The sequence below is a fragment of the Chiloscyllium punctatum genome, chromosome 39, assembly GCF_047496795.1.
Source record: "Chiloscyllium punctatum isolate Juve2018m chromosome 39, sChiPun1.3, whole genome shotgun sequence".
Taxonomy (NCBI): domain Eukaryota; kingdom Metazoa; phylum Chordata; class Chondrichthyes; order Orectolobiformes; family Hemiscylliidae; genus Chiloscyllium; species Chiloscyllium punctatum.
Genome location: NC_092777.1, coordinates 20,456,564 through 20,478,493, shown reverse-complemented (window position 1 = coordinate 20,478,493; position 21,930 = coordinate 20,456,564). Strand labels below are relative to the sequence as shown.

The following is a 21,930-nucleotide window of genomic DNA, read 5'->3' as shown; positions in this document are numbered from 1 at the left end:
CAATCTTTCGAAGAATATCTTGCTCTTAGCACTGCTGCCTCACAGCATCAGGGACAACGCTCGGGCAGCTGTCTGTGTGGAGTTTGCACATTCTCCGTATCTGTGTGAGGGGCTTCCTGTGGGTGCTTTCGTTTCCTCCCGCAGTCCAAAAATGTGCGGGATAGGTGGATTGGCCAGGCTAAACTGCCACATAGTGTTCAAGCATATATAGGTTAGGTGTGTTAGCCAGGGTAAATGCAGGGTTGTGGGGATGGAGTAGGAGGGTTGGTCTGGGTGGGATACTCTTTGGAAGGTCGGTGAAGGCTCAATGGGCCAAATGGCCTCTTTCAGCACTGAAGGAATTCAATGTATGTAGGAATTCAATGTATTTCCTGCAGTGTTTATGAGAAAGCTATCCAAATTAGTTGTCCCACACACCTTGCTCTCACTATTTTCTTTGTCCATTTTTCAAATTGGCATCCCTCATTGGCTGCTTTGCTGCCATCTTTAATTATCTTGACAGTAATACAGAGTGGCTGGGTAATTAAATAGCTCATTGCTGGTCTGATGCTGGCAAAACCCAAGCTGTTTCCAATAGCAACACATCCTTTTAATGGTTTGGCAGGAGTCCAAAATATGAGAGTGCATGAAGGAGAACAACAGCCTTTTACAATGAAAACTCCTCTTATTTGTCCACTGGGTGGCTATCACATCATCGATAAAGGGTTTTTGGAGAGAAAGCTTCTGTCAGCCCAATTTCTCGTTAACATTTGATCTATTGAACAGATCAGGCATTAGCCTTCTCTATTAATTACCAAAGGTGCATGACTGCTTTTATACTCAGCGATGCTTTGAAAAAAGGTCAGCAGAACTTGTTTGCCTTTTTAGCAGAGGTCAGGTTCACTGCACTCGGGGACCTCTCCTGTATGCAGTAACAAGTAGTTTAGCAGGTTGCAAATCCTTAACTGGATAGTTTTTGTTTTACATGTGTTCAAGCTGTCTGTAGTACTTCAGTTTAATCTCTGGAGTCCTTCACGTACACAGATAGATGTTATTGGATCTGTATCTGGGTGTTAGTTTTCTGAAACTGCCTTGCCGTTTAACAAGTGATGAGACGTTTTCATGTTCACCCCTTTTCCAAGCTGCCAAACTTGTGTAAGTGACCACCTGCTACACGTAACCTAGGGTCTGCTCACTCCCACAGGCAGGATTCTTCAGTGGACAGCACAATTTAGATGCAGTCGAGAATACTCCTGTATGTCACACTGTAGGTTTGCTGGCTGTGATGGACAGGAGAGCTCATACATGGGATTTGCACCTAATTCCCTTTGCTGGAGCACTCTAACCATCTGCCGATTGTGGGTGAGACCACTTCATGACACTGGGAGTTGCATCGGTTCCGGGGTTTAGTCTAACTCTCAATATCGGATTAATAGCACATTATATCCCTCTCTTGATTTTCATTCCAACGAGAGGAGAATTATAATCATGGCTGACCTGATTAATCTACTAGCAAGGTTCAAATTGCTCCAAGTTTGTGATGTTGCCTTATCTGAATGCAGGCAAAACAAATTAAAATCAAAGATTCTCTTTGGCAAATTCCAGGACTTCCTCCTTCTGTACTAATTTTCAGCATCTTTGTTTTTAAATTTATGTTATTGTTGTAATTAAGATTTTTAAAAACCTATCTTAAAATTGTATCCAAGTATTTTCAGGATAATTGTAGACAATTTTTATCTACTCAAACTACAATTTTTTTGACAATCTCCCAACAGCAGCCATTATTTATCATCAACACACCTTGAGAACATTCTATCGGTAAAGATTCTATGGAAATTGAACCAAGAGAGGAACTGAAGTGAAAAGGGCTATTCTCAATGACCCATCTTAGAATAGAATAGAGTAGAAATTTATTGTCATGTGTACTTTTACACAGATAAAAATGTCACCCTACCTCCGCACCTACATCAATGACAGAAGTCACACACAATTTTTAAAAAACTTAAGACAAAGTTCATCACAGTTCAGTTAATGGCTCTTGAGCTCGGGGGAAAAAAATTAACAAATTTGAGCTTATGCAAAACGTTACTGTCCAAATTCCAACTTGCACTGTGCCCTTTCATCCACTGTACCTGTGGCCACTGATATACACTGACTCGATGATCTTGTCCCTTCCCATCTCTGTAATCTCTAGCAGCCCCATGACCCTTCTGAAACTTGTACACTCCTCCTCATCGGGCCTTTTACTGATATGTAATAGTAGGCCTGTTGGAAGCCATGTTTTCAGGTGCTTTGGCCTTGTCTGGAATTCCCTTCTGAAACTGCTTGGCCCCTCTACTTCTCTTTCTTTAAAACACTACTGAAAATCTAGCTCTTTGACCTAGTGTTTGGTAATGTGTCTTATTATCTCCTTGTGTAGCACATTTTGTCCAGTAATATACGAGTGATTTATTCTGGATGCCATATAAATGCATGCTACTTTGGAACATTGGCTCAATTCTAGGTTTCCAGGCTGAATGAACTGATGTGCTGGCTACGTACGTCCACAGGCAGTTACTGTGGTCATCAGCACCAGTCGTCTAATCGGCGTCTGACAATGTGCAACTCCAGCATATTTCAGTGAGAACTGTTGATAGCAACAATGTGGCTACTCAGGCAATGCACCCCTACTCTATATTTCTCTTCAATTGCTTGTGCTTTCTTTATTCAATGTACATGTGGCCTCATGAGGCGAGCCCAGCTCTCTGTGTGCTAGAGGTAACTGTAGAGGGATTAACACACTGTTCTGTGTTGTACTAGTTTGGACTGCTGGCAGCTTTTTCAAGATAAAACAAAGCAGTGAGTAGTTTGCCTTTCAAGTATGTGTGATATTTTGTGAATCGTGTCCATCTGGGTGGAACGTATTAGAAAGTGAATCACAAGTGCAGTGCAGCGCAGCATTAACTTGAGAGGTTCACTAACACATGTAGGGGAGGCGATGGCCTATTGGTATTGTTGCTGGACTGTTAAACCAGAGAATCAGGTAATTTTCTAGGAACTCTGGTTCAAATCCTGCCACGGCAGACTGTCAATAAAAATCTGGAATTAAGAGTCCTTTGGGGAATTAGGGATGTGCAGTAAATGCTGGCTCCCTCATCCTGTGAATATATTTTTTAAAATATATATTGGGATGTCTTGTGGATTTACTGGTTCAAGTCCTATTCCAGGCTTTGCTGGCCACAAAAAAAAAGCATTGTTGATGTGGTTCAACAATCAATGGATCAGACTGCTAAGCATTCCAATACTTCTCTTCTATTTGTCATGGGGACGGGGAGAGGAGGGAAGAGTGATTTGATTGATTGATACAAAACAAATGCTGCTTGAATTTTCTTTCTGCATGCTTATGATTCAGGTTTCAAGATTGACTTCCTTTTTGTGGAACTAGGGGATTTCTGAAATCTATTCCAGCCGAGTATGTGTTCTTTGTTGTATGCAGAGACACGTTCTCAGTGAAGGACACCGATATAAGGACAGACATGTGCACGTTCTGCAGATCATTAGTAAATGTATCATCATTTTTGAACAACAATTTGATGTATGAAGCTCTGTAGTATTGTATCGGAAAGTTATCACTTCAAACCTCCATCTGAACGTATGACCTGTGGATGTTGGGATACAGTTGGGATTTCACACAAGACATTGTGTAAGAATTTTGAGGGGCAGAGTAGCATCATAGTAATACTGCTGGACAGGAATCCAGTTAAATGTTCAAGGATGATGGGTTTGTATTATATAAACTTAAGAACAACAAGCAGGAGCAAGCAATCCTGCCCACTCTCCATAACCCTTCAATCCATTAAAACCCACTCTATCCTAACCTGGTCTGACCTACATGTGACTCCAGACCCACAGCAAAGTGGCTGATTGTGAAAAGGTCCAGCAACAGCTTTTCAGAATCTTCAAGGGTGTCATCAAGGCAGAGATTGATAATTCCTTGCGAGATCAAGAATTTAAGGGCTATGGGGAGAGTGCGGGTAAGTGGAATTGAAATGCCCATCAGCCATGATTTAAATGGTGGAGAGGACTCGATGGATCACATGGCCTTCTTTCCATTCCTATATCTTATGGTCTAACACTTTGTTCAAAAGCAATTAGGGATGGACAACAAATGTTGGCCTCACCTGTGATGTGCACATTGCTGCTCTTTGTTTTTCATTCTCTCTTGCAAAGAGTAGACAACTTATTTCACATAGTCTGGCTGAAGTATGATGCTGAATAGATGTTTTTTGCCACCTTGGAGGAACAAGTGAGAATTCCAGACTAACTTTAGCAGTGAGTGAGGGTACTTCTTCATCATGGAAGCAAACCAAGTCTGAAGAGGACTAGCAATGCTAGTTACTGATGTAGACATGGTTATGGTCAGGGAAGATGTGTTCATCAGCTCTGAGTCCTTACCCCATTTACATTCTCCTCTCAGTAAACTAAAGGTGGTACTCAAAATAATGAGGGAGTTTTTCTTTGCCCTGAAAATAAGCATGTCTTCCACATTAGCAGTACTTTCAGGAGATAGTCTGACAATGTGCAAGGCTGTCGTTTAGAAATCTTCACAGGCATCATTCACCTCGACAGCCACTGAAGAGTTGTCATAGGATGCTCGTTTCCATCACTTGTTCACAGACATGACTATCTACAGATTGTGTTTGCCACACTTTGTAATTATCAAACAAACTTGTACACAATACAAGCTGCTGCTTTTAGTGCTGTTGAAGCTATCACAAGTTCTGATTATGTGACCGCTTGCAGTTAAGTGATCAAGTCAATTAACTTTTCTATCTTTTAAGGATGGTTTAATGTTCTTGAAACACAATTCATCTCCCTTCTTCTAAATACCTACCTGAGCTGGATTCCTGCGATTTACCCCTTTGCTCTGAATTTTTATTTTACTGACTAACCTAGTGACCTACAGCATGCTCAATCAGAAAAGTGCACAGTTAGTGTTGGCACCAGTAGACTGTCACTGGCTACAATGGATGGCACCGTGGTTAGCACTGTTGCCTCACAGCATCAGGGAACTGGGTTCGATTCCACCCTCAGGTGACAGTCTTTGTGGAGTTTGTACGTTCTCCACGTGTCTGTGTGGTTTCCTCCTACAGTCCAAAAATGTGCAGGCTAGGTGGGTTAGCCATGGGAAATGCATGGTTAAGGGACAAGGTAGGGGCATGGGTCTGGGTGGGATGCTCTGCGGAAGGATGGTGTGGATTTGATGGGCTAAATGGTCTACTTCCACTCTGTCAGGATTCTGTGATTCTTAAGTGGCCGGAAGAAGTTCTTTCTACTTAGTCTCCTGCATTTTTTGAATAAAATGACCTTTACATGCAAGGAACAAATCAAAATCTATGAGTGACTTGTCCTATGAAGCGCAGTTTTTGGATTAGTGGTGCTGGAAGAGCACAACAGTTCAGGCAGCATCAGAGGAGCAGCAAAATCGACGTTTCGGGCAAAAGCCCTTCATCAGGAATAAAGGCAGAGAGCCTGAAACGTGGAGAGATAAGCTAGAGGAGGGTGGGGGTGGGGAGAAAGTAGCATAGAGTACAATGGGTGAGTGGGGGAGGGGATGAAGGTGATAGGTCAGGGAGGAGGGTGGAATGGATCGGTGGAAAAGAAGATAGGCAGGTAGAACAAGTCATGGGGACAGTGCTGAGCTGGAAGATTGGAACTAGGGTGAGGTGAGGGAAGGGGAAATGAGAAAACTGTTGAAGTCCACACTGTTGCCCTGGGCTTGAAGTGTTCCGAGGCAGAAGATGAGGCGTTCTTCCTCCAGGCGTCTCGTGGTGAGGGAGCGGCGGTGAAGGAGGCCCAGGACCTCCATGTCCTCGGCTGAGTGGGAGGGGGAGTTGAAATGTTGGGCCACAGGGCGGTGTGGTTGATTGGTGTGGGTGTCCCGGAGATGTTCCCTAAAGTGCTCTGCTAGGAGGCGTCCAGTCTCCCCAACGTAGAGGAGTCCGCATCGGGAGCAACGGATACAATAAATGATATTAGTGGATGTGCAGGTAAAACTTTGGATGTGGAAAGCTCCTTTAGGGCCTTGGATGGAGGTGAGGGAGGAGGTGTGGGCGCAGGTTTTGCAGTTCCTGCAGTGGCAGGGGAAGGTGCCAGGATGGGAGGGTGGATCGTAGGGGGGTGTGGACCTGACCAGGTAGTCGCGGAGGGAACGGTCTTTGCGGAAGGCGGAAAGGGGTGGGGAGGGAAATATATCCCTGGTAGTGGGGTCTGTTTGGAGGTGGCGGAAATGTCGGTGGATGATTTGGTTTATGCGAAGGTTGGTAGGGTAGAAGGTGAGCACCAGGGGCGTTCTGTCCTTGTTACGGTTGGAGGGGTGGGGTCTGAGGGCAGAGGTGCGGGATGTGGACGAGATGTGTTGGAGGGCATCTTTAACCACATGGGAAGGGAAATGGTGGTCTCTGAAGAAGGCGGCCATCTGGTGTGTTCTACATATGAAGCATGGAGTCAATAAACTCTCATTTGCATCAAAGTTTCCATTTTTAAAAAAAAGCAAAATACAGCAAATGCTGGAAATTGTGTAAAGTCTGGTATGACTTTTCCTCAATTCTGAAGCAATCATACTGGACTCAATGTTTCTCTCTCTAGAGATGCTGCCACCACTGCTGTGTATCTCCAGCATTCTGTCTTAGACCATTGGGAATTGACGATAAAGTGTCCAAGAAAGAACAAAGGCAATGGGATTATTATCCTTGTGGAGATTGCTCGCAGTAACTCTGTCATTGCTACATTAACACTACTTCCTTGATTCCTCAGGATCAAAAGGAGTCTTAAATTTTAAACCTAAACTGGTCAGGTCACTTAAAACATTTTATTTAAAAAAAATTGCAAATGCAAAAACTAACAGGTCTGGCAGGATCTGTGGAGAGAAGACAAAGTAAATGTCTTGGGTCCTTTTTGCTGATCTGAAGAAGAGTGACTGGGTCTGAAACATTAACTCTGTTTTCTGTCCACAGATGCAATCAGAACTGCTGAGTTTCTCCAGCCATTTGTTTTTTGTTTCTTCTTTTAAAAAAAAATTTTCGAAGGAAAGATAATCTTGCAGGGATATTACCAGCAAACAGGGTAGTTTTTAAACCAGTGGGAAGGTGGTCCACCTGTGTATAAACTCTGCCATCTTGCTGATGGTATAATCGTGCATTTTTCTTTCAGTCAGAGATACCCCATTTGAAAAAAAATCTGCTTGTTAAGTGATTTATAGAGCAGGGCTTCCTAAACTATGGGTCACTACCACCCCACCTGAGGTGACAAGCTGAAATTTTGGGGTTGAGTCCCAGGGCACCAATGGTTGCCATGGAGCTTGGATTGAATGTGACCAACTGGGAGGCCTTCTTGAACTTTTTTTTTATTGGAGAGTGTGGCCTAACGTTCAGATCTTTAAGGCTTGAGTTCTGCTGCAAAATAAATGGTTAAAGGTAGGTCTTTTAAATGGATTTGTTTTCAAAAAACCTTCAAGTCATCTTCAGCCAGCTCTCCCTTGCCCTTCTTCCCTCCCTAGGGTGATGCTAAGTTAGAGGCAATATGTCTGAGGTCATACTGGGTAAAGCTGCTGTGGAGGATATTTAATGACACTGGAGAGTTATGGAGTTAGTGTACTTCTACTCCCAATATAGTCGACTTATACCTCATCATCTCACTCTTCGTTGACACACGATACTGGGGCCTTGGGTTATTTGGAACTGCCTTGATTCATGGTGAACTAGTCAAGTTGGACTTTAACCAAGAGGCCCAGTTGGCAAGTCTTTGTAGAATCCTTCAAGAGAATACTTGGGTGAGTCAATTTTTCAAAGTTTTCCAATAATTAGGGGGCCTACTGTTCTCTCACACCAAGAGAAAATATTATTTCAGGCTGAGTTACCGATAAGATTTCCCTTTACTAAATTGTAGATAAACATCCTGTGGCCCTTGTTTAAGGTTTTATGGAAATAGATCACACCCAATCACCCAAATGGAATTGCCAAATTTATGCCTAGCATATTGCTATCAGCTACTGGGTGTATCATAACAAAAATCTTTTCCATAGTCTTTGGATGTTAGATTAGTTGCACTTAATGAACTGCCTAATTAATTAAACATATTTCTGACTGACATGATACTTGTCCCATCAGTTGTAGCTCCCATTGACTTACCAGAAGATCTGACATAATTAATCACTATGGTAAAGCACTGAAGATTGAATAGCTCAGGTTAGCCACTTATTTGACAGTTAATACAAGGGAAAGGCTGCCTTTGCTGTCTGCTGTTTTTAAGAACTGTACCCCAACAAATAGTAACAAAAGTCTCAAATGAAGTAATTCAACATTAAAGCAATGGAAGGTGATCACTGCAGCTAGTCAGTGAGGAAGATTACAGAATGATTGTGGTTACTCTATGATTGAATGAGCTGGTGTTTCACTGCTGGGCCCTGATTCTACACTCAGGATGAAATGCAGATTTGGTAACTTGTGAATATCACCGAGGGGAATTGTGGAAGGAGGCAACCCATTCTGTTGGATTGTCTCCAAAAAGCCTGTGCAGTCTAGCATGTTGGATGGGCAAGGTGGAGCAATTTTGTATTTTAGAGAAAATATCTACAGTATCTTTTTTTTTGCTTCCGTTGTCTGACTATGGACAATAACCCCCACTTGGAATGGGGAACGAAGCCTATGCTGTTGCATCAGTCTGATAAATACTGGACGCCTGAGGAGTCTGGGCTGCTGTGGCAGTGTGCTAGTTACACGTGTAATGCAGTCTAGTGCCACAGGTCATGACTGAATTATTCATTCATGGGACATGGGTATTATTGGCTGTGCCAGCATATATTGCCCACGCTAATTACCCCTGAAGATGGTGGTGAACTGCCTTCTTGAATTACTGTAATCCGTTTGGTGTAGGTAGACCTACAGTACTGTTAGAAAGAACATTCTGGGATTTTGACCCAGTATCACTGAAGGAACAGTGATATATTTCCAAGTCAGGATAGTGTGTAGCTTGGAGGGGAATTTGTATGTGGTGGTTTTAGATTAGATTACTTAATGTGGAAACAGGCCCTTCGGTCCAACAAGTCCACACTGACCTGCCAAAGCACAACCCACCCAGATCCATTCCCCTACATTTACCCCTTCACCTAACCTGCATATTTTTGGACTGTGGGAGGAAACCAGAGCACCCAGAGGAAACCCATGCAGACACTGGGAGAATGTGCAAACCCCACACAGTCAGTCACCTGAGGTGAGAATTGAACCTGGATCTCTGGCGCTGTGAGCAGTACTAACCACTGTCCCCATGTATCTGCTGTACTTGTCCTCCTAGGTGATAGTGGTCATTGGATTGGAAGATGTTGTCTAAGGAGTCTTGGTGAGTTTCTACAGTGCATCTTGCAGGTAGTACACACTGTTGCTACTGAGGTCTGGTGGTGGAGGGAGTGACTGTTTGTGGATATGGTGGGCAGCTTTGTTCTGGATGGTGTCAAGCTTCTTGTGTTGTTGGAGCTGCACCCATTGAGGAAAGTGGGGAATATTCCAACATACTCCTGACTTGTACCTGGAAGATGGGTGGTCAAGCTTTGGGGAGTCAGGAGGTGAGGTCCTTGCTGCAAGATTCCTAGTTACATTTCATTTATATTAAATCCAGTTCAGTTTCTCGTCAGTGGTAACCCCAGGATGTCGATGACTGAGGTCAGGTCAATGGGAGGTGTTTGGAAGGATTTGTAGATTGTTTGGCAGATTCTGTGGGTGTCATATCACTGTATTAGAACCTCCAGCACACGACTCACTACGTCACAAGATTTTATCTATTGTATATTATCCACCAAATACACAGCTGGACAACCAGCCTTGCTTCCTTACTTCTTCAAAACCATCTGGCACATGTGACTCCTATTCTTCTGGTTGCAGAGCAATAGAACCCTTTACCTACTTCAATCTCAATTTCTTCATTGTTCAAAGCCAAGCTTGCCATAGGTTTATTTTTGTTTTCGATTGTTCTTTCTTCAACTCTTCCTCTTGACTACATTGCAGGGGAACAACAAAGGTCAAGGTAGACCTGGATGATGCATCTTGTATTTTAAGCAGTTCAATTAAAAGTCATAAAAGATTCCTCAATACAGAATCTAAATATTGCAGGTGCCAGAATTAGAAACAAAATCAAAAGCTGCAGGAAACACTCTGGTCTAGCAACACGTGGCGCGAGTAGAGTTCACGTACCAACTCTTTTCAGCATGTAAAGGTTCAAATGATAGTCATTTTAGAGTCTAGCATACTGTTTCATATTGTTTTTGTTTCTCTCTTCATTTCTAGACCATTGAACCAGTGGACAAGCTACTTCAGAAGGTTGACCCCAACCGTGACAGAGAATCATGGGTAAAAGAGCACAAGACAGGCCATATCCGGCCTGTGGACATGGAATTATAGAGAGCAAGCCCATAGGAGGGCTATAGTTATATTTCCCCCCCCCCTCACAGGCATTGACTGAGCAGTTAGATTTTGCTGGTCTTCAAATGAATGGATTGAGTCGAGGATACGACGTGCAATGGAAGTTACAAGTACAAGCTCATAACCCAGTGCCTTTTGTGTTCATGGAACAAAAAAAAAGTTTAAATATTTAGCCATCTGTGTCAACTTTAATAAGCAGTTTGTTTTTTTTTTCTGTGCTAATAGGAGTTTTCTTGTTATCAAACTGCCTATTCACCAGCAATGGTGGAAAAGCTTTCTCTTGCATGCTAAGCATGTATATATACAAGAGTTCTTTGCTGTCGGTGATTTCACCTTCCCCTCTTTCTCCACACCCCTCCCCCACTCCTTCCTTACATTCCAACAAATAGTGCAATGTGGTTGTCCTTTGATCAAAGTGGGAGCTTTCACGTGAAAACCAGTTTAGCTTTGGTTAGAGTTCCAATCTTCTACTTTCCCCAAATTTCACCTCCCCATACAAGTTAGCCAGATAACATTCTTAGTTACTGATCACAATTGAGCGGGATCACAGACTAACCTGGGTACAAAGGACGCAGGGAGGTTTGCAATAACTAAAATTGATATTCAGTAGATTTTAATGAAAGGCTATAAAGTTTGGTGTGCAATGCATCATGAACTATTTATTGCTCCTTAAAATTGTGAAAATGAGAACAAATCAGAAATGTTCCAAGAGATTGGAATTCTATGCCCGAGGTCTTAACTGTTTTGAGGGAGTTAAAGTCAGGCCTTCCAGTTCCAGATCTCTCTCATGTTGAAGTCAATTTCTACAGGGAATCTGGCTGAGGGAAATGGTCCAAATTGAATTTACAATGGCAGGACTTTGACAGGTCAACTATTGAAGGTTCAAATTAATCTTCTGCAGAAAGAGCACTCATTCTCTTTTGTCTTGGTTGAAGTTTGTTACCATGGTGATTGGTCCTTTTTAGATAGTTTATCACACTCTTCAATTCACTTCACCTTACACTTGAGAAATGTGTACAACCTACTGCTGGGAGGTAACACCATGGGGTCTCATTTATCCTCTGTTCACTTCTTTTCTACAACCTTCCAGTCAGACTTGATCGGTTCCTTGGGTGACCAAATCTCAAATAAGTAATATGCACTAACTAATGTTCTGAGGCAGGTTTTGCTGTAATCTTTTTGTTTAGCATAGTTTTAATTTTGTCTGTTATCTGGTGGCTCACTCACCCTTTGCCTGAACCTTCTGAGAAGGGATATGTTGACAGAAGAGTTTCAGCCACAGAAATGTTCATTTATCCTTTTTAGAAATGTGGATCACACCAACAAAGGTGTACTATGGCTTCCAAAGGATAGAGCAGATTTCTAGATGAAAATGTTATGTTGCGATGCTTCCAAACTTGTTAATGCCAACCAGTTAAATTTGCGGGCTTGTAGACAGTTGAGTTGCCCTTGTCCAATGAGAATATGATTTTGTGCCCATAATTGTTTGTTAGCTTATGAGGACCCAGCACTACTGCTATTCCAAGCTTTTCTTTAAATAATGCAAACACAGTTTAAAATTAAAACACCTAATTAACAGTAAACAGGAAAATTACTTAGGCACATTTTGTCAATCAATGTATATTGGGGGGTGGTATTAACATTTACAACTTTAAGCAAAATTGCTACTTGCATAGCTTGCCCACTGGGTTTCATAAATCAGTGGCATTTTTACAATGGCACAGATTCTCTACTTAATTGAAATTCTATGATGTACTGTATAACAGGGGTTTCATAGTTTTCCATAAACCAGCAATCACTAAAGATTAAGTTTATAATCCAAGATGTTTTCATGTGAAAGTACCCCAAAATGAATTTGACCAAGCTGTATTTACAGCAATATAATGGTTCCTATTTAACACTGTATGTTGCTTTGAATATTGTGCAAGTTGTGATACATGTTCTATCTAGTTAAATTGATATTAAAACATTCACATTATAAAAGCAACTTTTTTTCATTGAAAGGCTATCGCTGCTAAAACCTGAACATTTTCCATATAATAAATGACATCTTGTTGAAACATTGCCCTCAAGTGTGTTGCCGTAGATGCTTGCAATGTCTGCTTTAAATACCTCTGGGTCTTGTTACGCACAATTCATATTTCTCAGCTAAATGTTCTCAGCTATGCAGATCACAGCTGCTAATGGGAAAGGCTTGTTTATAGGTCTGCAATGCCATTTTACAAAACCAGTGTGTGTTCCTCCATCTTATTGACAAAAGTGCATCTCAATCAGCGGTGCAACTTATTGATACTGAACTTTTGAAGATTGCTCGGACCTTTATTCTTCTTGTTGGTACAAGTTATAACTAGACATTGCGTTGCATTTATCCAGAGAAACCATGGAACTTTGGTAGAGCTTTGCTGTACAACTAAGAGCAAGCACGACCAGGGTTGACACCCACACTGCCAACTGTGGCTCACTGTTATGAAGTCAGTCATGCAGCATCCAACCACACTCTCAAACTCAACTAGTCCCACCTGTCTGCACTTGACCCACGTCACTCCAAACACTTCCTATTCATTGTAACTGTGCCTGCATCCACCACTTCCTCTGAAAGTTCAATCCACACACCAACGACCCTGTGCTTTAAAAAAGGTTCCCCTCTCACCTTAAAAATATGCCTAGTGAAAAAGACATCTAGCATCCATCTTATCTATACCCCTCATGATTTTGTAAACCTCTATAAAAGGTCCTATCTCAACTTCCTATGATCCAGTGAAAGAAGTCCCAACCTCCTCTTAAACCTCTCCATCTTAATAATATCAAGAGATTGAGAGTTCAACTCCCTCAAAACTCAGCTGGAATCTAAAAGGGAGCCCATAATTCAATCACTGAGCTCTGTGTTTCGCCTCAATGATTCCCGAGAGTTACTGCCTATTTCATGACAACGTTTTCACAAAATCATAGGTCACAATCTAGACTTCAGGCTCCTAATTTCCACAAACACCCACTGGCAGAAGGTGAGGATATTTTCCCTTCTATGCCTTTCGGTATGTACCCCAAACATCACGATCTTGTTAACCAAGACACTAACCAGTCACTTAACGTTCAGAGATACATGATCATGCACAGCCCTAACGACTACTTCACAAACAGCTGCTGCTCCCTTCCTCAAAAAATAATTCCGTTCTAAGAAGATTACATTGGTTTATTATATTTTAAAAGGCACAATAATATATTCACAATCACCATTGATTATACAAAAGGTATAGGATAGAGTAAAATAAGGACTCGCTGCGGAGAATTCCATCCACAATTATAGGCCAATTTAAAGCTGTACTTAGGTTCAACCAAGCAGTCCACCATATATATATAAAATATAAATACAATGCAGTTCTCAGACATATAGGAATGCAATTGTTTAAAATTTCAACATTTTTATGACAGTGTGGCTTTGAAATACAAATCGGCACTTTGTTAGGCTCCCAGGTAGATTCTTCAATCACTTTCAATTAATCTCTGAAAGATGGAGTCAAAACATGGCAAACCACAACTGGAACTTAGAAGAGCTGATCAGGTTGAATGGCAGTCTACTATTAGCCAATCTGACTGACCAAGTAAACTCGAAGTTAGTTCATCAGTGATCAGCAGATAAGGAGGAACACCTGATCTGTTGGTATCATGCAATACAGTGTCAACAGTATCCTGACCCACTGCTCCCAATCAAAACACAAAGCCATGGTGCATTTCATCTCATTGAACAAAAGCAATTACATGTGGAAATTACATTTTCTAAACAGCTTTGATGAAACGTCACTTGGTAAGATGGGTTTATTTGATGCTCCTACCAGTCTGGATGTCCAGTTAACAACGGAAAGGCGTCACATGCAGCAAGGTGTTCACGTCAGTTTGTGGGCAGTTTCTCCAGTGGTCAGTGATGGCTGCCTTTCTTCCCCCATGTGGGGTATTTCCCAGGAAAAGTCTGGGTGTGAAATGGGGCCTTTTCTCCTGCGAGTCAGTCCACAATCAGCTTCTTCAGAGAGTTAAGGTAGGTCGGAATGAGAGAGGTGGACTCCTCATCGTTCAAAAGTTTCTCACCTCGTCCCTCTGAGCCAGTGGAGCTCGGCGATCTGACTAAGGTGGTAAAAGGGGAATTGTAACCCTGGAGGATAAAGCAGATAAAGTCAGAAAATTACTTTGGTGACACCATCCATGTGTTTTGGTGTGTGTGTCTGTGTCGTGCTCTCTGGATTTATGGAAATAATCGAGTCTCTCAATGTCTCAGGCATGCTTTTCTTCATTGGACAGGGTATGAGTACAAGAGTTGGCAGGTCACATTACAATTGTAGAGGACTTTGGTTCGGCCACATTTGGAATACCGGTCACCACGTTACCAGAAGGATGTGGATGCTTTGAAGAGGGTGCAGAGGAGGTTCACCAGGATGTTGCCTTGTATGGAGGACACTAGCTATGAAGAGAGGTCGAGTAGATTAGGATTACTTTAAATTATAAAGATGGAGGTTGAGGGGTGGGGGGGGGGGAACCTGACTAAGGTCTACAAAATCATGAGAAGTATTGAAGAGTGGATAGCAAGAAGCTTTTTCCCCAGAATGGGAGACTCAATTACTAGGGGTCATGAGTTCAAGGTGAGAGGGGAAAGTTTAAGGGAAATACACATGGAAAGTTCTTTACCATCTCTGCTGGCAACGTGTTCCAGGCACCAACCACCCTCTGCATGGAGGTAGCATCATTTAAGATAAATCTAGGACAGATACATGAATAGGCAGGGAGCAGATCCTTGGAAAATAGGCAACAGGTTTAGATAGAGGATCTGGATTAGCGCAGGCTTGGAGGGCTGAAGGGCCTGTTCCTGTGCTGTATAATTTTCTTTTTGTTCTTTGAGGCCTGAGTGTGACCGAATAACTTCTCACATTCCAAACTCAGGGCAACCTGGTGAAGCAGTTAATGCCATGCTGCCATTTCCTCAACAGGACTGTGCACAAAAAAATACAAAAAGGACTCCCCATTGGGCCTGGAGCCTGCCTTGCCATTCAATATGATCATAGCTGCTCAGAGTCTAACAGTGTGGTGCTGGAAAAGCACAGCAGGTCAGGCAGCATCAGAGGAGCAAGAGAGTTGATATCTCGGGCATAAGCTCTTCAAGAATTCCATTTACATCAGAAGCTAGAGCAGATTTTAGTCCCTGTGACAGTTTCTGACCAATTACAAAAATGTGTCCATCACAACCTTCCAATATTCAGAGACTTTGAGGGTTTTGAAAGCCGAGTGGTTGCCATAATTTTACATTTATCGGGCAATTAGCGGTTAGTTGTGTGTCAGGATTCCCGAGACTTCCTGAAAGACGTGCATCAGGATATGTCCTGTCCGTGACTACCTGAAGACTGGGCATCTTGGGCCTAAATGCCAGGCAGCCTTCTGCTAGACTAGATTGGATCCAAGTGCTGAATTCTGAGTGCATTCACAGTACTGCTACAGAGTGTGGGCCTAATATAAGAGTGCTACCTTGTTTACTGCTGCTGTGCAGAGGGTTGTGTACTACATCAGGAATCCTCCTTGCCTGAAAATCATGTAGCTTTTCAATCAACACACTGCAGAAGTAGCATGAGCTTGGCCCTTGTCTCTGTGACAGTTTTGGCATCTTTCTGATTGTGAACATTATAGTGCTGTCTTGGAACAGACACCTCACACTGTCAAAACACAGCACCATTAACTGGGAGAACATTGTTGAATCTTGCAGTAGACAGTGGGTCCCCAATGACACATTGATTTGTAATTCAGTGGATAATAGCCACTCTGCGAGATATCTCAGAAGCATTTGATCCAGACATCTGTCTGCTCTCATCAAATCTCAGATTAGCTGCACATTAAGATGTGATTCAATTATCATTTGGCAACCAACTCTTCAATTCAGATTTCCCTGACAGGTGGCTTGGGTACATATCAGCCTCACTGCATTAAGACTTGTAGGAACACTAATATTCAAAATCAGGGAACATTTTAACATTATCTACAGGATTCCTCCAGTGTAAACTGATGCAAAGCAGCAGAAAAAGTACCATTGATAGGAACCTTGCTCATGGCCCTTGTGACAGGCAAATTCTCCAGAGTTGTGCAGACAATCCAGCCTCTAAGGATTACCTCACTTGCTGCTGGGAGACCTTTGCAGAGGCACCAGGAATTAAGACTTGTGACTGTGCTATTGGTCACACTAGCAACTAATAAACAGCTGAGCCAGGTTAGGACAGGTGCTATATAAATGCACGCCTTTCCTCCAGTGTGGGGAAGGTCATTTTGCAGTGGGAGGTTCTGCTGATTTGAATGGAGGAGGACAGCAAGCGCTGAGTTCCAGGAAAACCCTTCTTCCACCCCCAATCAAACACACAGACCATTCACTGTAGCAAAGGATGAAACAAGGTAGTGGCAACACTTACCGAGGAGTAGCCTTTGCCAAAGCTGGCCCGGTTCTTGGTCCGTATTTTGGTCAGTGCCGCCTCGGCAATGTCAGCCCGCTCCTCTGCGTCGTCCAACTCATGAACCGTCTTTCGGTACTTTGCCAGATTCATGTTGGCTTGCTCTTCCTGTCGGGCAGAGAGGGGGAGAGAGAGCGAGCGAGAGATGGTGAAGGGAGGCCAGGAATGGGAGTCTCTGCACAGCTGACCCTCACCTCTCCATCGCAGTGGGCTGTGACCTCATTCTTCCATGGAAATGGCAGTGAAGCCTGATGCCACATAGTCTCCCAGTGCTCTCCCTCCTGGATCGCAGTACGGCTTACCACAGATGTCCAATCCCAGGGGGGTCAGGGTTAACCAGGTACGACACTCAACACAGTCAAAATTAACACACTGCAAAATCACCACCACCCTCCCCCACCGTTTCTAAATTACTAAATTTATCAAACATCAAGTACACCCTTTGGGTTCCTCCCTCCATCTGACAGGAACTTGAAAGATCATTTGGAATCTCTCTGATCTCCAATGCGCAAAGATTTCTTCATCACAGTCAACCAGTAAATGCCAAGGAACAAATCAACATGGAATACAGACCATAATGGTTAGATTAGATTAGATTCCCTACAGTGTGGAAATAGGCCCTTCAGCCCAACAAGTCCACACCGACCCTCTGAACAGCAACCCACCCAGACCCATACCCCTACACCTAACACTACGGGCAATTTAGCATGACCAATTCACCTAACCTGCACATCTTTGGACTGTGGGAGGAAACCGAAGCACCCGAAGGAAACCCACGCAGACATGGGGAGAATGTACAAACTGCACACAGACAGTTGCCCGAGACAGGAATTGAACCCAGGTCCCTGGTGCTGAGAGGCATCAGTGCTAATCACTGAGCACCGTGCTGCCCATAACAGTAGGAAAATATTTTCCTGCTCCGTTACAGACAACATAAATACAGTAGCTACAGCAACCCCATGAGGCTGTTAATCCACTTCTCTCTATCCACTTATTAATAAATACTTGTTGAGCTAGGAGCTGCGTAACATGAAAAATAACCACAACCATTTGATAGAAAATAATCAGATTTTTATTTAACTGCATCAAGTATCACAGTGTTTTACCCCCAAGTCTTGCGACAGAATCATCTCACTAATGACACCCTGTAACTGTGCCCAGGACCGTCCCGATGGATTGCCATCCGATTCTTTATCGCCAACTGTCCCCCTACCTCCACCTATCCACCAGCTTTGGATGTTTAAAATGGGAAAATTGCAGAGACTGGAACATTACAGCCTGTCTCCAATCTTTCTGGGCTGTGTCAGAGAAGCATGGCCTATGTTTAATTGGAATACAGCCAGCCTGTCTCATTATTGATAACTGGGTCCCAGAAGGTGGGGGCTGTAATGCTTCACACTGGGCTCCCAATCACACCGCTAACCACATCATTACCAGATGACTAAGGCGGTCCGAACTGGGAATTACTCCAGTGGTGTTTTATGTGCACTTCCAGCAGCAGTTTAAAAGGATGCTTATTTTGTTCATCATCATTTCAACTTTGTATTTAGCTAGAAACCCTGTAACACCAATCAAACAGAAACCCTATGGAGTACATTTTGAGTGTCTTTGTTGGGATTTGGCAGTAACACACAGGCAGACACATTTTGAACATGGTTTCCTGCCAGGTCTAAAATGGCCACCATTTACAGGCACTAGGCCTCCTTTAACCTGGAAAGCTAGGCCTTACAACATCAAGAGTCTCAGAACTGGTCAAAGTGCAACCTGTGAAGGCTTTGAGCTCCCAAAAGCACCCACATTGGAAGCAATGAGGCCTGTTCAAAGTGTACTGACACTTTATATTCTGGAGCTTGGAGGATTCGGACCCATTGAGAGTCTAACTGATGTTGCCGCATCATGGAATCACAGAGCGTCACAGCATAGCATGTGACCCTTCAGCTCATTGTCAAACATCTATCTACTCTATCCCCACTGCACAGCACTTGGCCTGTACCCTGCTTTGCCATGATGTTTCACAGGATCACCTAAATACTTCCTAAATATTTCAGGCACTGAGAACCAGATATGTACCAACCTCTGGGTGAAAGACTCTCCTTAAATGCCCTGTAAACTTCCTGCCTTTTACCTTTAATCTACCCTGGTTCCCCCACCTATTCATACCACAGAAATGTCACGCTATAACCATTACCAGTAAGCGGCAATCTAACCACTCCCCTGCCAACCATTGAATGTCAATGGTGTTATCATCACTGAATCCCCCACTGTCGACCTTGGGGTTACAAATGACCAGAAACTCAACTGGACTTGCCACATAAACACAGTGGCTACAACAGTTTAGAGGCTGGGAATCCTGTGCCGAGTAACTCACCTCCTGACTCCCCAAAGCCTCTCCACCATCTACAAGGGACAAGTCAGGAGTGAGATGAAATATTCCCCATTTGCCTGGATGGGTGCAGCCCCAACAACACTGAAGCAGCTTAATACCATCCAGGACAATGCAGACTGCTTGACTGGCACCACACCCACTCCCTCCACCACCGACACTCAGAAGCAGCAGTGTGTGCTATCTACAAGATGCACAGAAGTACAAGGCTCCTTAAACAGCACCTTCCAAACTCATGACCACTTCTATCTAGAAGGACACAGGCAACAGAAATATGGGAACACCACCACCTGCAAGTTCCCTTCCAAACGGAATTGGAAAAATATCGCCGTTCCTTCACTGGCTCAAATCCCCTTGTGTGCACATACCCACACCCTCCATGGGCTGCACTGGTTCATCAAGGGCAAAGACTCATCACTGCTTTGTCAAGCCAATCACATGCCAGCCCCCTGCCCTCGCCCCTCATACACCCGTGAACAAATCTAAATAAAAATTAGGATTCTGTTTGGGTATATCCCGACTAATTCTGAGCACAGCTTGTTGGAGCCGCCCCATTCTCGAGGTGCCCCGGGATGGGAAGGCCTACTCACCGCTTCCTCCACCTGTCTCTTGTAGGCCTTCAGCTTGTTCTGGAGCCTCTCAACCAGCTCCTGCATGCGATGCTGGTTCTTCTGGTCCTCCTCGGCCTGGAAGACTAGCTCCTTCAACCGCCGCTCATTCTTCCGCAGGCTCTTCACTGTCTCGCCATGGCGTTTCTGCTCCCCGTCCAGTTCAGTTTCCAATTCTTTCACCTACAGCAAGGGGGCACCGGTTAGCAGCTTGGCTGTGGGCTGGAGGGTTCAGCACTGACGACACAATGACAGACTACATCCCATTCTGGCTTTTGCCCGAACCGTCGATTTTCCTGCTCCTCGGATGCTGCCTGACCTGCTATGCTTTTCCAGCACCACTCTAATCTCCAGCATCTGCAGTACCCCCTTCTGTCTACATCCCATTCTGACTGAACCCCAGGACCGTTCTCATATCAAGTGACAAATGAATATTGTTCTTCCAAATAAAAATGGAGATCAATGTTCTAATGTAAACAGGAATGAGACAAAGGCAGGAAGTGGTATCTTGACCCTTCAGAAGCAATTCTCCGAATGGTAATGCTGATTTTTTTGACAAACCTGTTTGGACATATTATGAAAGCCCTCTGGCGTACGTGGGACCTGGTCACTATCACTGCACTACAAGACCCCTATCTCCATACAGTATAAGTTGACCACTCTGTCCTGATACAATCCTGTCAGGAGCGAAATCTTACAAATGTAGCCTAACCCTTCCCCAATTAGTTTGTGTTGCTTTTAATGAGAGCTAGAGCATGACTGAATATGCACTTTATTTTAATTGTCTTGACCCAATCAAGGTGAAACTCTTTTTTTTGCCAATCCCAAATTGTTCTTGTACTGATTGGAGTGAAGATTGGTGTGTCTGGAGTTACGTGGAGGTCAGGTCCGGTCAGGCCAGGAAGGGGCAGAACACACTGACCCACTTGAATTCTTGTTCCCTTGACCATCGGTGATAGTTGCCATGGTCACCATCATCGAGATAAGCTCGGTGTCGGAGATTTTTTTTAATTGGATTTACAGCCACAGAGGGATTCGAAACCCTGACTGTGCCTGGGTCAGTGTCGTCACTCTTGTACATGAGCACACCTCCAGTCAGCAGTGCACTCAGCAGTGCCTCTCTCACTCTAAGGGGGACTCTCTGCCTGGCACTGACATTGCGATGATATACAGGTGTCCTGTACCTTGCTGCCAGTAAAATAGCTCAGGGGTTTGTTCAGCTGCTTCCTTCAGCCCCGACCTTCCATGTGGGTAAACTCCAATGAGAGCCACAGCGAGCCACACAGTCACTCGACAGCCCTAACCCCCGCAATAACTCGCACCTGAAACCCACGTTCTCACCCGGCCTTCCAGTTTCTGAATGATTTTCTTGCCCCCCTTCAGGGCCAACTGCTCAGCCTCTTCCAGCTTCACGTTCAGCTCCTTGATCTGTGCCTCCAGGCCCTTCTTTACCCTCTCCAGGTGTAGGGTGTGCTCCTGTTCATGATGCAGCTCCTCGGCTAGTCTGACCACCTTAAACAGAACACAGCAGCAGGGGTCACTTTAACAATCTCTGGCTGCTATACATAGAGCAACACTACCCCCTTGTGACTGATCAGTGAATGAGCAGAAACGCAGTCAAAACTCTGGTCCCACCTGAAATATTCAGCCATATTCCCCTCTCATTCACACTGACACAGATTTACATTAACGACATTTTCATGACTTTGGACAGACTGTCCAGTGAAGGGTCAGTGTGGACTGGTTGGGCCAAATGGACTGTTTCCACACTGTAGGGAATCTAATCTAATCTAAAACCCTTCTCAGCAACAAAGTGCCACCTCCTGGTTCAAGTGAAGACGTACATTTCTTAGATTGGGTTGGGATATCTGGTCGGCATGGACAAGTTGGAATGAAGGATCTGTACATCTCTATGTTTCTATAATTTGTTATAAGTCAATCCTCTGAGTCTGTAATTAGTCAATCAAACAGTACCCCTTAAAAATAAACTGTGTGCTGTTCCAAAATTGACCTATTAGACCGAAAGGAAAAGGATT

General features: G+C 43.7%; 2 protein-coding genes across 23 annotated transcripts in view; one reads left to right on the top strand and one right to left on the bottom strand.

Annotated features, from left to right (window-relative positions):
• The window catches only part of gas7b (growth arrest-specific 7b), a 440,079-nt gene extending 427,585 nt beyond the window's left edge, over positions 1-12,494 (top strand). For both annotated transcript variants that reach the window (XM_072558282.1, XM_072558283.1), the window contains exon 14: positions 10,296-12,494. In XM_072558282.1, coding sequence (XP_072414383.1) covers positions 10,296-10,409 — 114 coding nt within the window. In that variant the 3' untranslated portion in view covers positions 10,410-12,494. The remainder of the gene's footprint in view (positions 1-10,295) is intronic.
• A 1,105-nt stretch (positions 12,495-13,599) lies between these two features.
• LOC140463855 (putative uncharacterized protein MYH16) overlaps positions 13,600-21,930 on the bottom strand; it is a 290,113-nt gene continuing 281,782 nt past the window's right edge. For all 21 annotated transcript variants that reach the window (XM_072558259.1, XM_072558260.1, XM_072558264.1 and 18 more), the window contains 4 exons: positions 21,236-21,406; positions 19,877-20,077; positions 16,865-17,011; positions 13,600-14,574 (listed from right to left, as the gene is read on the bottom strand). In XM_072558259.1, the coding sequence (XP_072414360.1) occupies positions 14,428-14,574; positions 16,865-17,011; positions 19,877-20,077; positions 21,236-21,406 (666 nt within the window). In that variant the 3' untranslated portion in view covers positions 13,600-14,427. The remainder of the gene's footprint in view (positions 14,575-16,864; positions 17,012-19,876; positions 20,078-21,235; positions 21,407-21,930) is intronic.